This window comes from Corvus cornix, chromosome 3 (genome assembly GCF_000738735.6).
Source record: "Corvus cornix cornix isolate S_Up_H32 chromosome 3, ASM73873v5, whole genome shotgun sequence".
Lineage (NCBI taxonomy): Eukaryota > Metazoa > Chordata > Aves > Passeriformes > Corvidae > Corvus > Corvus cornix.
In genome coordinates, this window is record NC_047056.1 from 14,974,951 (window position 1) to 14,989,780 (window position 14,830).

Consider the following 14,830-nt stretch of genomic DNA (forward strand, 5'->3'; position numbering starts at 1 on the left):
GAGAGGGGAGTGGAAACACCCCCCCACCTGTCCCGAGGGACGAGCCCGGGGCCACCAGGCCAGGCCAGGGACCTCGGAACCTCCCCGGCGCTCCGAAGGTCAGCGGCGGGCGCGGGAAGCCCCGAACCGGGAGGGATGCGGGCACTGCTCCCCCTGCCCGTGTGTCACAGGGCAAACACGCCCGGGAGCTCCCGGTGATGACTAACACTTTCCCCTCGACAGCGGGGACGGCTGTTCCCCGGCTTCCCCCACGACGGCCCCAGCCCGCTGCCCCCTCCGCCCGGGCGGGGCGGTTTCACAGCCCCGGTAAAAAGCGGGCACGGCCGCGCCTCGGGACGCCCCTCGCACCGCCGCTCCCCCTCGCCATTCCATAGAAGAGGCGCTCTTGGGGCCGGGCCGGGAGCGGGTCCCGCCCTGCCCCATCCAGTTTCGCCCAGGTGCGGGGGGAGGAGAGGGCGGCGGTAGTTTAAGAGCGCGCCCGGCGGGCCCGGGGGAGGAGCTGCCGCCGCTCCCCCCGCGCGTCCCAGGTGTAACCGGAGCCGGGAGGGCGCGGCGCAGCCACCACCACCTGCGGAACCTGTCGGGCGGCTCACACCGCTCCGCCGCCGCGCACGCACCGCTCGCTCTCTGCCCGCGTCCCCGAGGACTTTCCCCCGTCCTCTCCGCGCCCTGCCGCCCGCCCCAGCCATGAAGCCGCTCTGCGGGGCTGCGCTCCTCCTGCTGCTCTGCGCCGCCGCCACTGCCCAGCAGAACTGTGAGTGCCCGCACCCCTCTGTCCGCCTGGCGCCCCGCTCCTGACCGAGCTCTCCCTCCCCGGGACCCCCTCCCGCTCTCCGCTGGGCGCCCCATGCTTCCAAATGGCGCCGCCATCCCGCCCCCTTCGCCGGGGGTGCGGAGGGGGCAGGAGCACCTGGCTCTAACAGCGCCGCTTTGTCCGCGCCCCGAGGGGAGCCCCGGCGCTCGGGAAGAGGGGTGGGTGGCCGGGGGGAAAGCGGGGGGTGTGGGCACGCCACGCCCGGCCGGTGAGAGGTGGCTTTGTCCGTCCTGCCCGGCGGCGGAGCGCGGGTGGCGGTGCCCTGCCATGCCCGGCTCACGGCCGCGCTTCTCTTGCAGCGTGTGTCTGCGAGAAGAACAAGCGTGTCACCAACTGCAGGGTGGAAGAGGGCCGCTGCCGCTGCGACGCCATCGGCTCCGGCGTCACCGTGGACTGTAGCACCCGTGAGTAAAAGGGCACGGCCGGGTGGGTGGCACGGAAATGCGCCCGCAGAGCGCCGGGGAATATGTGAGAGTGACCACTGAGTTTCCAGCAAATAATGGAGGAAAGGAAGGAGTTCTTATTCCTGGTCTTCTAAGTCAACTGGTGTTGGACGATAAGTGTTCAGGGTTTCCGTGCTTGTACTGATGTAGACTTCCCCCTCCTCCTCACTATTTGGTCTCTAGTGGCAAGAATTTCTTGAAGATGAATATTTGGCTTCCTTGCAAGCACATATCCTCACTTCTCCTACAAATGTAGAGGGGAAAGAGCCTTGTGACAAGACCTTACTCTGGGTTCGAGCTCAGCTAAGCTGTGAGCAAGCCTCTGGCTGTGAGAAAGGGAAGCTGGAAGTCCTTAGGCTGGACTTGTTAGGCCTTTGCCTTGAGAGGCTGACATCCCCAGTTGTATTGGTTTTACGCACCACCTACACGGTAGACATCTGCTCTTCCGTGTAATGGCTTCAGATCTGGTTGCTGCTGATGTAACCTTGTGTTTCTCTGGGCTCAGAGCTCTGTTTTGGACATGCGTGGTCTGAGGCTGCATAACATGACTTTCTGGTTATTTTCAGTGACTTCAAAATGCCTGTTGATGAAAGCAGAAGTGACGGGCTCAAAATCGGGTCGTCGTGAGAAACCAAAAGATGCGATTGAAGATACCGATGGCCTCTATGATCCTGAGTGTGAAAATAGTGGTGCTTTCAAGGCGAAGCAGTGCAATGGAACCACCTGTTGGTGTGTGAATACAGCTGGAGTTAGAAGAACTGACAAACATGATGCAGACTTGAAGTGCAATCGATTAGTCAGAACGACGTAAGTCTTTCAACAGGGTGTGCTGTTCCATGAAAACATTCTTGTCTGAGGCTCTGCCTTGTGTGAATAATGCACTGGGGATGAATGAAGATGGAGCAATCAACACTTGGTAACTGCTGGGTCTTTTTCTTCAGAAAACAGGAGATATTGAAGGGGGTTTGGAAGAGACTTTGCTTGCTTTGTTTTTGTCTCACTGTTCTGTTTTTTTTAGCCTGGGGTTAGATTTTTTTTTTTGTATGTTTTATATGCACGCACTTCAAGAATATTCATTGTACTTCAGGTGGATCATCATTGAAATGAAACATGCCGAAAGAAATGCTCCTCTGAACGCTGAATCGTTAAAGAAGTAAGTGATGATAGTGATGTGTCGTGGTAGTGTCTGCATGTCCTACTAGATATCTAGTGTATTTCCAAACAGTTGCTTAAAAGCATTTTCAGACCTGTGAACTCATTTGTAAGACAGCCTTAGAAGTGAGCTGCAGTTCCTTCATAGAAGTGCTTTAATTTTTATTGAAAACAAATTAACTGCTAAAGAGATTCCCTTCCATTTAAAATTGACTGCTACTTCCCCCCCCCCCGAAATCAGTATACTAAAAGAAATGGAAGGTAATAGGTGGAACTGTTCAGAAAGTAAACTGACAAAAATGGCAGGACTACATAGCACCATCAGGAGGAAAATAAGAGTTTAGCCTCTTCTTTTTTTTCATTTTGTTAAAACAAAACCCTATTTGTAGCTATTAGATCACTGTTCTCCTTTCCAGAACAAAAGCTGCTGCCCTCTAGCTCTTTTTCTGAACTCTTCAAACTGGTAAAACTTTTGTCTAACACAGATGTTTATTTTTCACTAAGTGCCTCTTCACTGTTAGGAGTTAATTGAACTCTAGTATGAAGAGAGTGCGCTGGGTTTGGTTGGGGCAGAGTTAATTTTCTTGGCAGCAGTTGCTGTGGTGCTGTGTTTTAGACCAGTGACCAAAACAGTGTTGATAGATCCACCAGTGTTTTAGCTGCTGCGGATCAGTGCTTAAATAATGTCAAGGCCTTCTCAGACTCTCACTCTGCTGCCTCAGTGAGTAGGCTGGGGATGGGCAGGAGGCTGAGAAGGGGACAGGGCTGACCTGAATTGACTGAACAGATAGCCCATATTGTATAATGCCCTATTCAGCAGTTAATCTGGGGGAAGGTTTTTTTCCCAAGTAGCCATTGCTCAGAGGGTGGCTGGACATTGGTCTGTCAGTGATGACTGATTGCTTTTGCATCGTTTGAGGTTTTATATTTCCCGCACCCAGCCCTTTCACTTACTGGACTGTCTTTATTTTAGCTGATGAGGGCTGTTTTGGTTTTTTTTCCTTGCTTTTGCCCTTCTGATTCTGTTCCCAATCCTGCTAGGGAGAAGTGAGTGAGAGACTAGGTGAGGGTTTAGCTGCTAGCTGAGGTCCACCCACCACAGAGACTGCAGAAGAAAACAATTAACACTGGTCTTCTCTACTTCAGAAATGATACGTGTGAAATAGTACTGTTTTTACAGCCATGGCTTTCATATCCTTACAGGTTTTTTACGGATGCCATTACCAGTCGCTATCAGCTGGATGACCGCTATATAAGCAGTGTTCTGGTAAGAGGCACATAATGTTTAGTAAAGTATCAGAACTTTATTTTGTAATAACTTTGAAAACTCTTATTTGACTAATGCAGTACAGCATGTTTTAGTAGAAGCTCTCAAAATAGTGACGCTCACTGAGCAGTTAGCAAATAGCTGTATCTGAACAGAAATGCTGAGAAGCTACACTGCTCTCCTTAGTCTGTAAATTACTTCTTTGCTTCACTTAAAAAGTGGAATTTGAATCCTACTGTAAACAGCTGGCTTGAGTTCAAGAACCATAAACTTGTTCCAGGATGTAAGTTCACAAACTAGATCTTATAATGTTTTGGTGAATATTTGATAGTTGGATTTAAACTACCTCCTTCTTAATACCACACTATATTTTTTTTGCAGTATGAAAACCCTTACATTACTATTGATTTGAAGCAAAATTCCTCAGACAAATCGTTTGGAGGTGTGGATATAGCTGATGTGGCCTACTACTTTGAAAAGGATGTAAGTGGCTCATGGGTGAAGTCTGCCAGAGGCTGGATGTGTGTATTGCACTACATTCGGGAGTCTGGCTGTGTACTGGCTAAAGCAAGGTGAATTATTACTGTGAGGAGATAAATGTGAACTAGCAAGTCTCTTTTCCTACCTGTTTTAGGTGAAAGGTCAATCCATCTTTCATAATAATCCTGGGCTAAACGTCAGCATTGACAACGAAGAGGTGAAGCTTGAGAGGACAGTGGTCTACTACGTTGATGAAATTGCACCAGAGTTTTCCATGAAGTCTCTGACTCCTGGCCTTATTGCTGTCATTGTAGTGGTAGTAATAGCAATAGTGGCTGCAATTGTTGTTCTGGTAAGTTCTAACAAAGCTGCCAAGCAGAACTATACCACTGCAATTTGGGAAGTAACAACATGCATATTTGGATTCTGATGGAAAGTTTTGTCATAAATTGGCTTGCTTCTTCAGACCTGGGAAGTGGGAAATTGGTGATGGGCATACTGTCACTGTTGCAGGTTACAACTGAAGGGTGTCACCCGGAAAACAAGTACTGGGAACAATTCATAGAGGTGAACAAAGTACCTCCTGGTTTAAAGTAGCTGAGAGTGACAGACAATCTCATTTGTACCTCACTTTGGAAGGATAGGGAAAGGACAGCTTCAAGTTCTGTGTTTTTGAAGTCAAAACCAGGTGAAGTTACTTGTACATCAAGACTTAAAAAATACTGCATCCTTCTCTTACAGGTACTCACAAGGAGGAGGAAAGGGAAGTACGTGAAAGCTGAGGTAATTAATTTCTGTTTGTGGTGCATATGTGGGGGAGGAGGTTGACCAGAATCCAGAAACTCCTAAGTTTGCTGTAGGTTAAAATCTTGCTTTGAGTGTTTCAGATGTGCTTAAGGAGACTGAAAGTATTCAAATTCTGTAGCTAGTTTTCACCTCTGTGTAGTTCCGCACTAGTTTCAAAGAACTGGTGATCTGCTGCTTCTCCCAGGGCTGAGGGGGTGGGGTTCGGTTTTACTGCCGGTTTTATTTTACATATGTATAGCAAAGGGCTGTGCAATCCACAGGAAGTGCTGATAGTCTTGTTCTGTGATGAAGTCCTTTACTGAGGTATTTGCATGGATCTTCCAGTTCCCATTGAAGAGCTACTTTCCAATGGAATAGTAAACGGTGCTTCACACCAAGTGTGGAGCCTTTTGTGAAGGAATCCAAACAATGTTGTAGCTAAATAATGCCTTTAAAAAAAAATCTGATAGTTTTGGCGTGGTTGATTCTGTTAGTGTTGCATCAAATCCATTTGCAAGTGAAAATCTGGTCTAAGTCCCAATAACTTACTGAGTCTTAAAGTTTAGAAGTAGCACAAATGTTGATCTCCCTCTACCTCCTCCCCTCCAGGTGAAGGAAATGAATGAAATGCATAGAGGACTGAATGCTTAACTTAATCAACTGAAGACAAGTGAGATTCAAGCAAAGAAGACGACAAAAACATTGGAAGCATGAATCTTAACTCTTAAAAGTTCTGAATTCCCCTTCTGAAAGGGAGGCAATTGTGCTCACTTAATGATTGTTTAAACTCTTAACAACCAAGACTGGTACAGCTACTTTTACTATTTGTTAAGAGTTAAATGCCCCATCTTATTCAAGTAAAACTCAACTACTGCTCCCTGATTTTATTTTTTTTATTATGATGATGAAACGAGTTGACAACTGCTGTTACTAGGGTTTTGGAGCATACATGCTTAAATGGTTATTCTACCCTTGTGGGAGTTTTATTGAAAATAATGACTTTGTAGCCATGTTGTTGTAACGAGACTGTCTCCTGCATAACTGAATACAACGTTTGTACATATATGAAGTTGCTGTAACTTTTTTATGACTTGAATTAATAAAACTTTGAAACAGGCTTCTAATTCTTCCATGGTGAAATGATAGTCTGCTAAGTTATCATGCTTACAAATTTGTTGTTTGATTCCTTAAAGCAAGGAATTTCAGCATAGTTGAAAAGATTCTAGAACTCCAATTAGCAGTTTTTATTAGCCATCTAGTATCTCAATAGCATGATATTTTTTCTTAAAGCTGTGAAAAGTATGCAACAAGAGTGAAATGATAATATACAGATTGTTGTATAAAAAATGAACAGGCTGAGAATGTAGTCATTTCAGGAATGCATAGCCTGCTCTTTCCAATGCTATGTAAGTATTTAAAATAAAATAAGCCTCTCATCTAGGACATCTCTGGTGCAGGGTTGGGGGTGGGCAGGCCTGACATCTGACGGTGGAGCTGGGGAAGAGCAATTTTCCCCATTACTGTGATTTTTGTCTGGGGAAAAGCTGTTGCACAGCAAGGAGCTGTTTCTGCTGTTATTCCTGTTCTCTGCCATAGATGCTGACCAGACTTGCACAGGCTCTGCCTCTCAGAGCATTCCTTGGACACAGGAGAGCTTGCTTTGGCTGTCAGTAACCTGTGCCATGGATGTGGGCTAGCAATCCCTCCAGCATATCTGATTTATAAAGGAAATGCTGTAACTCCTGTTGCCAAAGAAATAATGAGATGCAAGATAAGGAACTGAGTGACAAACCTTGTTACTAATGTGGTGCATGTTTTGACCCACCCTGGCTAAAACAGGAAAAGTAGGATAAACTACTGTGAGGATATTCTACATACTGTTCATGAAATTAAATGTGAAGCATGTGCCCCATCAGGGAAGTGGCTGAACTGTGATGGTGTTACCTCCACTGTCACAGCTCACCAGTATCCCTTCTGCCTTTCAACAGGGTCGTGCCTCACATGCATGCATTGCTGTGTTGGGTATTGCACAAAAATCCTGAAGTAGGGAATTTACTGGAATGTTTTGCAGCCTTTTCAGGCAGATTTGTCAGTGGAAACTTCTGCAGGGCAGGCTCTTCCTCTGCTGATCTGTGCCATTCCCTTTCTCCCCAGGTATGCGGGCAATCTGCTGAGGTGTGATGAATTTTGTACAGTTCTGTAAGCTGTTAACCAAATAAAGCCAAGTTTTCAGTAAGCTGGTCTTGTGCTGAGTCGTGTGTATTATTGTCTTCCCCAATGCTTCAGTCTCCATCTCCTCTACTTCCTTACATATCTGCAGAAGGGTATCCTCGCCATTTCTTTCTTCTCCCCGATATTCTCACGCCGTTGTTTTCTCTCTTCCTCCTTCCCTCCCCATTTCACACCACGCTTTTGGCCTGTGGGATGGAAAGAAGTATTGTGTGCTGTGGCTGGGCTGGAGCTGCACATGTGCAGACTTGACTGGACTGGCTGATACGTAGCTGCTGTGTGCCCTGGACCTTGTCCCAATCGGTTTGTTTGAACATCATCTTCTCCCTGCTTTTCCTACAGTACAGGGAGGCATTCAGACACTTTTCAATTTTTTTTTTACTTAGTGGAGCTTTTTGTGTTGGATGTGAAGTTTAGTGCTCTGTTACGGTCTTCTTCCTTGTCAGATTTGCCTGAAACTAGCCAAGGGAACAGAAAACCAGAAAGTTTACAGAAATTCTTAAAAAACCACAGAATTTAAATCCACTGCTGAAGGGAATGCACTGTTTCTAAACTCAGTTACTATGATACTAGCATGGTGCTGCTCAAGTCTCAAAATGGTGATCAGTAATAGTTTTTCATTAGTTTCCTGTTCTAAATAGTTTTATTGACATTTTGGCTTTTGTGTTGTTCTGTTTACTAAACACTGCACCTGTCCAGCAGCCCAGCTGCATAAAAGTGTGTATTTATAGGGAAATAGAAAAGGATGAGGGGGAAAATACCTGAGAAATTAGTGTATCGGTATCCTGCAGCTTATTGTATTTTATAGATTTTTATACCAAGAAGAGACTAATGCACTGAAATTAAAAAAAAATTTAAAAAGCCATTATCACATTGTGTCAACTCTCCACATATGCATGTGAAAGTTCTTCTCATATATAGAGCAATATGGCAAAAAATGATTGCTAATGAAAAATAATATGGTACTAAATAGCAAAATATTGAATGTTCACTATTTTGATACTTGGATACTACTTTTGATACTATTGGAAATACTATCAGCAAAGTTAAAAAGATAGTTTCCCGTAAAAGAAACAAACTAATAGAACTTAATTAAGGACTAGTAGTCTCTGCATCAATTTTTAACTAGGTAAATATTTTGATACTTCCATGTGCCTTATTCATTAACTTCCTTACGTGAAGGAGCATATTTTTAAAACCTAAAGTTCTACACAAAGTTGAGATACCATGTTTCCTCTCTTTTAATGTAATGTCAGTTTTGAGAAAGCATATGAAGGGCAGATTGAAAATGTATTGAATAATTTAAGACTGGATAAATGAGATTTTTGTGTTACAGAGAGGGATAGACACAAAGTGTGCAAGAAACCCTAGTAATAACATATATCTTAGTGCCTATGTACAGCATGGGAAAATAGTGTTTGTAGAGGCAAGTGCAAATCTATTACTTCCTCATCAATTATTACAGTAGCAAATATATATTATTATTACTGCTGAGTAAAATTAAATATATGTTTATGTAAAGACAAGGACAGACTTTTTAGAAGTGGGTATGCAAATAATATATTTGAGAAAGCATGACCAGTAAAGTCTATGCAACTTCCTTCTAAGACCTAAGTAATGCCAAAGCACAGTTTCCACAACTAGAAAATGGAAGGTCAGTGTAAGGTGTTGGGTCATGTGTAGGGTCTGTTGACAGTACTGTACCCATTACCCCCCTGAACAGTCAGAGCAGTTTGGTAAGAGAAATAACACTGTTTGTGAACCATGTTTATTTATATCCTCACCTGCTGGACTTTGATCACCAGAATACGGTGACTTTGGATTACTTGAAATAGCCAGAGAAATATCCTAGGAAACTAAAAATGCAGGCAGCTCTGCTGCTCCAACTTTACAAGTGCTAGTTAGGGAATTCTAGCAGCTCCCAGCAGAGGCAGGCTGCAGTCTGGTAAAGGTCCATCCCGGGGCATGCAGGCAGTCAGGCACTCTGCAGGGCTACCTCGTGTGTTTGGAATAGTTGGGCCCAAACTCAGAGAGATTTATGAACTTTGGCAAAGTCCTTGTCTTAGCAGGGCAAGGGCAGACGTGCACAAAAAGGAGGTGGTGTGTGATGCTAGAGGAAACACTGACCAGTTTATAATGTGTGAAGACCTCACACATGTAAGAAGTGTTTTTTTCTCTACTATCCTCTAAATGCACTGCAGAATTCTTACACTTGCCTGCCAAGTAGAGCACGGCCATGACCAATCTGAGTGAAAAAAGTAAACAAAAGAAAGTTAAAAGGTTGTTTACAAGGCGACAGCCATATTTTCTGTTTTCAAACTTACGTTATCGAAATATTCTTATCTTGTTAATGTGAAGTCTCTGCTGCATGGCACGTGTGCACACACAGATACGTATCAGTCTGATACCAGATTTTCTGGTGGCATGCCCACCAGCTCAAAAGCTTTAGGGCTGCCAGTGATCACAGCTGTATACAATTAACCACGAGCAAAAATTAATTTATTTTTTCTCTTTTTTTTTTCCTGTAAAGTGGTTAAAGGACATCCACTTTCCTAACTGAAAAGCCATTGTAACTTTTCTCTATATGCTACGTATGCCTAAGAAGGCAACAAAATTAATTAAGGTCTAGATTAACACGAGTTTTCCATCTGCCGTGAGCATAACAATTTCAGACATCTCATTCCCGTCACTCCTGGTAGGCAAGGGGGAAAGCAGGGAGTGTTCTGTTAGATACAGCCCAGTGAAGCAACCCAGCCTGGCGCCAGGGAAATGGTCCTCACTCAGAGCCGACCTGTGTGGATCAGCCAGTCCCTGTTGGAGCTGCCCGGGAAGAGCAATGGCACGCAGCAAACGGCAGAGGCTCCAAGGGAAGGTGATCAGTGCTGAGCTGTTCTGTGCAAGGGATGCCACAACACAGATGTTCTTCACGGGCTGTGGTCACCACGCTCAGGCCATTAGCGGCCAGTTTGGGCGGAGGCTCGCTGCGAATGGGAGCCTGCGGAGCTGCCTTGAGCAAAGTGCTGAATGAGGAGGTGCAACCAGCCCAGGGCAGAGAGAGGGAAACGCTGAAACGCGCAGCAATTACAGGATAGCAGGCATTATTTTACCGCTTTTGAAAGTGGCAGTGAGGTCCCTGGAGTCCACCCTGTCTCCAGATGTTTGTATGCACACCCCTTTTCTGCCTGTCCTATCTCCTGCCTTATCTGTAACCATCAATGTGTACAAAGACAAGCAACTGTTCAAAATGTCTATTCTGGGCTGACCTCGTATTACCGGTGCTTGGCAAGGCTGCCTGACACTGTGAGTGCATTCCCAAGGTAATGTATTTTCTAAATGATGGTTGTCCAGGGTGAATTTTACTATGTGGGTATTGCTGCAAGCAAGCACTTTTGGTGGAGGGAGGTATCAGACCAGATAGTTTAGCTATTTCTGAAAAGGTTAGAAAAGTACACTTATTCATACTGAAAACAAATACAATTGACTTGCCAGAGCAGTGTCATTTTTACAATCGTTATGGAGATAGGAGGAAGATTTTGGGCTACTACAAAGCTGTCAAAGCTCTAGAGACGTGCCTGCTTTGCTCCTCTCTTCAAGGCACATTGGACTTTCTCTTCACTGCAAGAACCACCTGTGATCCTTCAGCAAATACATTTACAGAAGGGGTTTGAAGGCCTTTTCTGGAAAAGCTGTTTTACCTCAGGGGTACAGGACTGGGGTTTGGGAGGGGAAGGCCAAAGTGTGGATAGGAAGCCAAGAGTGACACCGAGCAAGAAAGGGGCAGAGGTGGGGACACCAAAGTGTTCCCTGGGGTGGAACAGGCAGCACATGGCAACACCTTCAGGCCAAGGGAGTTCTTAAGTGAGCATCTGAGGGCCTTTTGGAAAGCACCTATTGACACCAAGAAATACTAAAGATGAGCACACTGATTCACCAATTGGACAGAAGAGAGAAGCTAGGTGAGAAATTCTAGAAACAGAGGTCCCAAAAGCGTTCCTTAGCTGGAACCAGCTGGGAGGGAGGAAGAAAGGAAGGATAGAGAAGAGTTGTGAGAAGCTGACTAACATAGAGTAGAAATGAGAGAGAAAGCAATGGTGGGCAAACAAGGGGATGTTCCATACAAGGTACAGAAAGGTACACAAACCAGAACATAACATTTACGCAACAAATACTGAGGCATGTAAAATAGATGTGTTTTGTCTATAGGTGATAATGTGCAGGCAGCTGGATTGGGATACAAGAATTTGGGAATTGGGATACAATGATTTCTGACTGGAAAGATGAAAGGCAGTGCAAGGCAAGAGGAGTTTCCAAGAAGACTTGACTTAGCTGATGAAACACAGCATTTCTCATTATTCTTAGACAATGACCACTATGAGAAAGATTGTCACCTATGCTGTTTCTATTCCTTTGTGCCTTTACAGTACAAGAAAAAAAAAAAAAAAGGCAAACAAAACAGAAAAGAAAAACGCTTAGGACAATGCAAGGAAAAGAGCACAAAAAATCAAAAACCTAAAGCATTCTGGGCACGAGGACCACCTTGTAGCCAGGACTCAGGATACCTCTGAGTGCCGCAGGCCAATCCGTGCCCGTTCTGCCCCTGGGCTGGGTAACACCCATGTGTAAATGCGGGTCAAGCCTTGGGTTCTTTTGGCCATTTCCCCTGTTCCTTGTGCTGCCTGGGAGGAGCGACCCCCCCTGTAAGGAGGGCAAGAGCTGCTCTCTCTTTGCTGGAGGGAGCGCATGGGGTCTCTGGACACCATTCCTGCCGTAAGCAGAGGGGGGCCTGTCACCCACAGCCGCTGGCAGTGTGACCGCCCCCGGTGACAGCCCTGCTCTCGGGCTGTGCTCAGCATTCGCCTTCTGGCAGCCTGTGAATCTCCTCAGCACGGAGCCCTGGGGGCCACCACACTCCAGGTCCACAGGACACTCTCCTCCTCATGGACTAAAGGCAGTGATCGCCTCGGCACTGCTGCTGGGGGCACACCGGTTGTCCAACATTAGGTTGGACATTAGGAGGAATTCTGCCCGGGGAGGTGGTGGAGTCACCGTTCCTGGAGCTGTTTAAGGAAAGGCTGCACGCGGCACTCGGTGCCATGGTCTGAATGACACAGCAGTGTTCGGTCCTAGGTTGGACGCGATGACCTCAGAGGTGTTTTCCAGCCAAACGCGTTCCGTAGTTCCGAGACGGAGGCAGCCCGCAGCCCCCGCGGGCCCCGGCGTTTGCCACCGCCGGGCGGGCCGGGCCTGCGCGCTCCCGCAACGCGGGCGGCTCGGGGGCCGGGGGGGCGGGACGCGCGGAGCGGGCCCCGTAGCGATTGGGCGGAGCGGGCGTGACCGCGAGGCGCGGACCGCGCAGCGATTGGGCGCCGCTGCTGGCGCGCTGGCGCGCGCGTGGCATCTTTGGCGGGAGGCGGTGGCAGCAGGGCCGGCAGCGCAAGATGGCGGTGGAGCCGCCGCGGGAGGCCGTGTGGCCCGAGGGCGCGGGGGCCGAGGCGGGCTTCGTGCGCGCCGTGCTCTCGCTGCCCGAGAAAGCCCGACACCACCGTGCGCTTCTTCGAGCGCGGCGACTACTACACGGTGCACGGCGCGGACGCGCGGCTGGCCGCCCGCGAGCTCTTCCGCACCCGCGCCGTCATCCGCCAGCTGGCCGGGGCACCGGGTGGGTGCGGGCGTGCGCGGGAGAGCCCCGGGAGCGGGCGCTGAGGGCAGCGCTGGGGGCGGGGGGGGCTCTTCTGCGGCGGGGCCTGGCTGCGGCGGGCCTCGGGTGGCCGGGGGGGAGCGGGGGAAGGATGCCCCTGGATGCCCCAGGTAGTCCCTGGAACCCCCTGTAGTCCCTGGAAGCGTGCGGGAGCCCCTGGCAGCCGGTGCAGCGCTGCCCTGTTGTCAAGGCCGAGGCCCGCGGGTGTCACGGGATCGGGCACAAAGTGGCATTTCGCGGGTGCCTTGGGCTCAGGCTGGGGCCGGTCAGGGCGAGCGAGCGAGCGAGCGGTGCTGCGGGTCCCTTTCCGCCGCTCCCGGGGCGGAGGGATGCGGGAAGGGAGGTGCTGTAAAGTCCCCGTGTTGCAGTGACCGCTCTGGTTCATTGAGGCCTGGAACCACGGGATGCAGTTCTTTACTTTGAAGTCTTTCTATGTATTTCGTCAGATTTTCTTTTCCATCCACCCCCTGCTGCTTTTCGTTTATCACTTGGTATAAGACAGTGCAGCTTGCAGATGTCAGGTGTAAGAGCATCAAGATAAATTACCTTGTTGGAAGAGTCAAACCTTAGCGTTAGCCTTAATCTCGAGGAACACAATGTTGCTAAGTTATTGGCTCAGATTTTGCAAAATAAACCTCTTTGTAATGAACAAATTTTTTTTTGTGTGAGCCAATAGCATTAAGAAGAGCGTGACATTCTCATACGCTTTTCACTTTTTATTGTGAGTGATGAGCTCCTATGTTAAAAAAAAAAAACAAAAACAAAACCCCAGCCTTCTCCAAAGCTTGATGTGTCTTCCAGAGTAGAAACATGCATCAGTATTATTTTCGTATTCAATTTAGAAGTTATTTTGCAGATGTAATCATGTGACTGCCAGCTCCAGTTTTAAACCCTCTAAAGCCTTATCTACCATATCCAACTAAAAGCATAAAACTGCACTTGTTGCTTTCAGGATGATTTCAAAGTACACGTAAACTTCAGCTGCTCCCCATCCCCTGCTATTGTATTATGTTGTCTCAACTGAAAGAATAAGGAAAGTTGTGTTTAGTTGGACAGTTCTGCACTGGGAAAGAGAACATAATTATGTAGAATTAGGTTTTTTACCTGTTTCAAAGAATCTTAATAGATGTTTGAGGAAAGAAAAGGAAAAGATCCTATTTAAAATAAACCCATAAGTTCTTATGGGTGTGGAAGTTTGCTGTTTAACATCTTTCATGTGAAGGGAGGAAGAGCCTCCAATGTGATGAAGGCATGCTGCTGAAAGAGGGATGTGATACTCCCTATTGCTTGTGCTTACTTGGTGTGTTACCTAGCTCTCATCTATCTGACACCAGTCCGAGTTAGTTCCACTTCCCAACCTGGCAGAAAACTTAATGTTCTCACCTGAAATCCCAAGTTGTTCACTAGTGGAATTTCGTTACTCCTTGAGTAGGCTGCTGCTGGAGGTGGGGAGGTAGTAGTCCTTTGGGCAGCTGTGTGGAATTAAATTTGTTCAGCTGCATCATCTGCTTGCACATACAGGAGCAGAAGCAAGAAGTTTGTCAATTAGGCACTTTCTAAGTTAGGTTTTAATGTAATCTGTTAATTTTTTTTTTTTTGAGGATATGTTGTTTTTACTGGATATATTATGATGAAAGGGAAATGTCTTGGCACATGTGTGAGTGTGAATAGGGTGGCAGTGTGAAATATTAATTAGTAAATCAAGTCAAGAATACTGTGAGAGGGGAAGGGTGAGAGGAACATATCCCTGTGTATATGTTAACATACTGATTTAGTGAAATTAGGAACTGAGCGTTGTTTTTATTTGGAGATGCTTTCTTCATTTATATTAACCAGTTGAATGTTGTGGGTTTGTGTTGTTTTCATGGATTCTACACACTTGCCTCTTTGATATTAGAATAGTGTCCTCTGAAGGCTATTCTTGGGGATTTTGATTACAGAAAATAAGCTTTATGAACAAA

At 46.9% G+C, this 14,830-nt stretch overlaps 2 protein-coding genes across 2 annotated transcripts in view; both read left to right on the forward strand.

Annotated features, from left to right (window-relative positions):
* Positions 1-483: 483 nt before the first annotated feature.
* Positions 484-6,066, forward strand: EPCAM (epithelial cell adhesion molecule). The gene is made up of 9 exons (XM_039569127.1): positions 484-754; positions 1,114-1,218; positions 1,824-2,064; positions 2,345-2,410; positions 3,613-3,676; positions 4,058-4,159; positions 4,311-4,508; positions 4,898-4,939; positions 5,552-6,066. Exons 1-9 carry the CDS (start codon positions 688-690, stop codon positions 5,591-5,593), a joined length of 927 nt encoding a protein of 308 aa, XP_039425061.1. The 5' UTR covers positions 484-687; the 3' UTR covers positions 5,594-6,066.
* A 6,509-nt stretch (positions 6,067-12,575) lies between these two features.
* MSH2 (mutS homolog 2) overlaps positions 12,576-14,830 on the forward strand; it is a 45,617-nt gene continuing 43,362 nt past the window's right edge. Inside the window, 2 exon segments of the mRNA XM_039569418.1 lie at positions 12,576-12,699; positions 12,701-12,830. Of these exon segments, the coding sequence (XP_039425352.1) occupies positions 12,610-12,699; positions 12,701-12,830 (220 nt within the window). The 5' untranslated portion in view covers positions 12,576-12,609.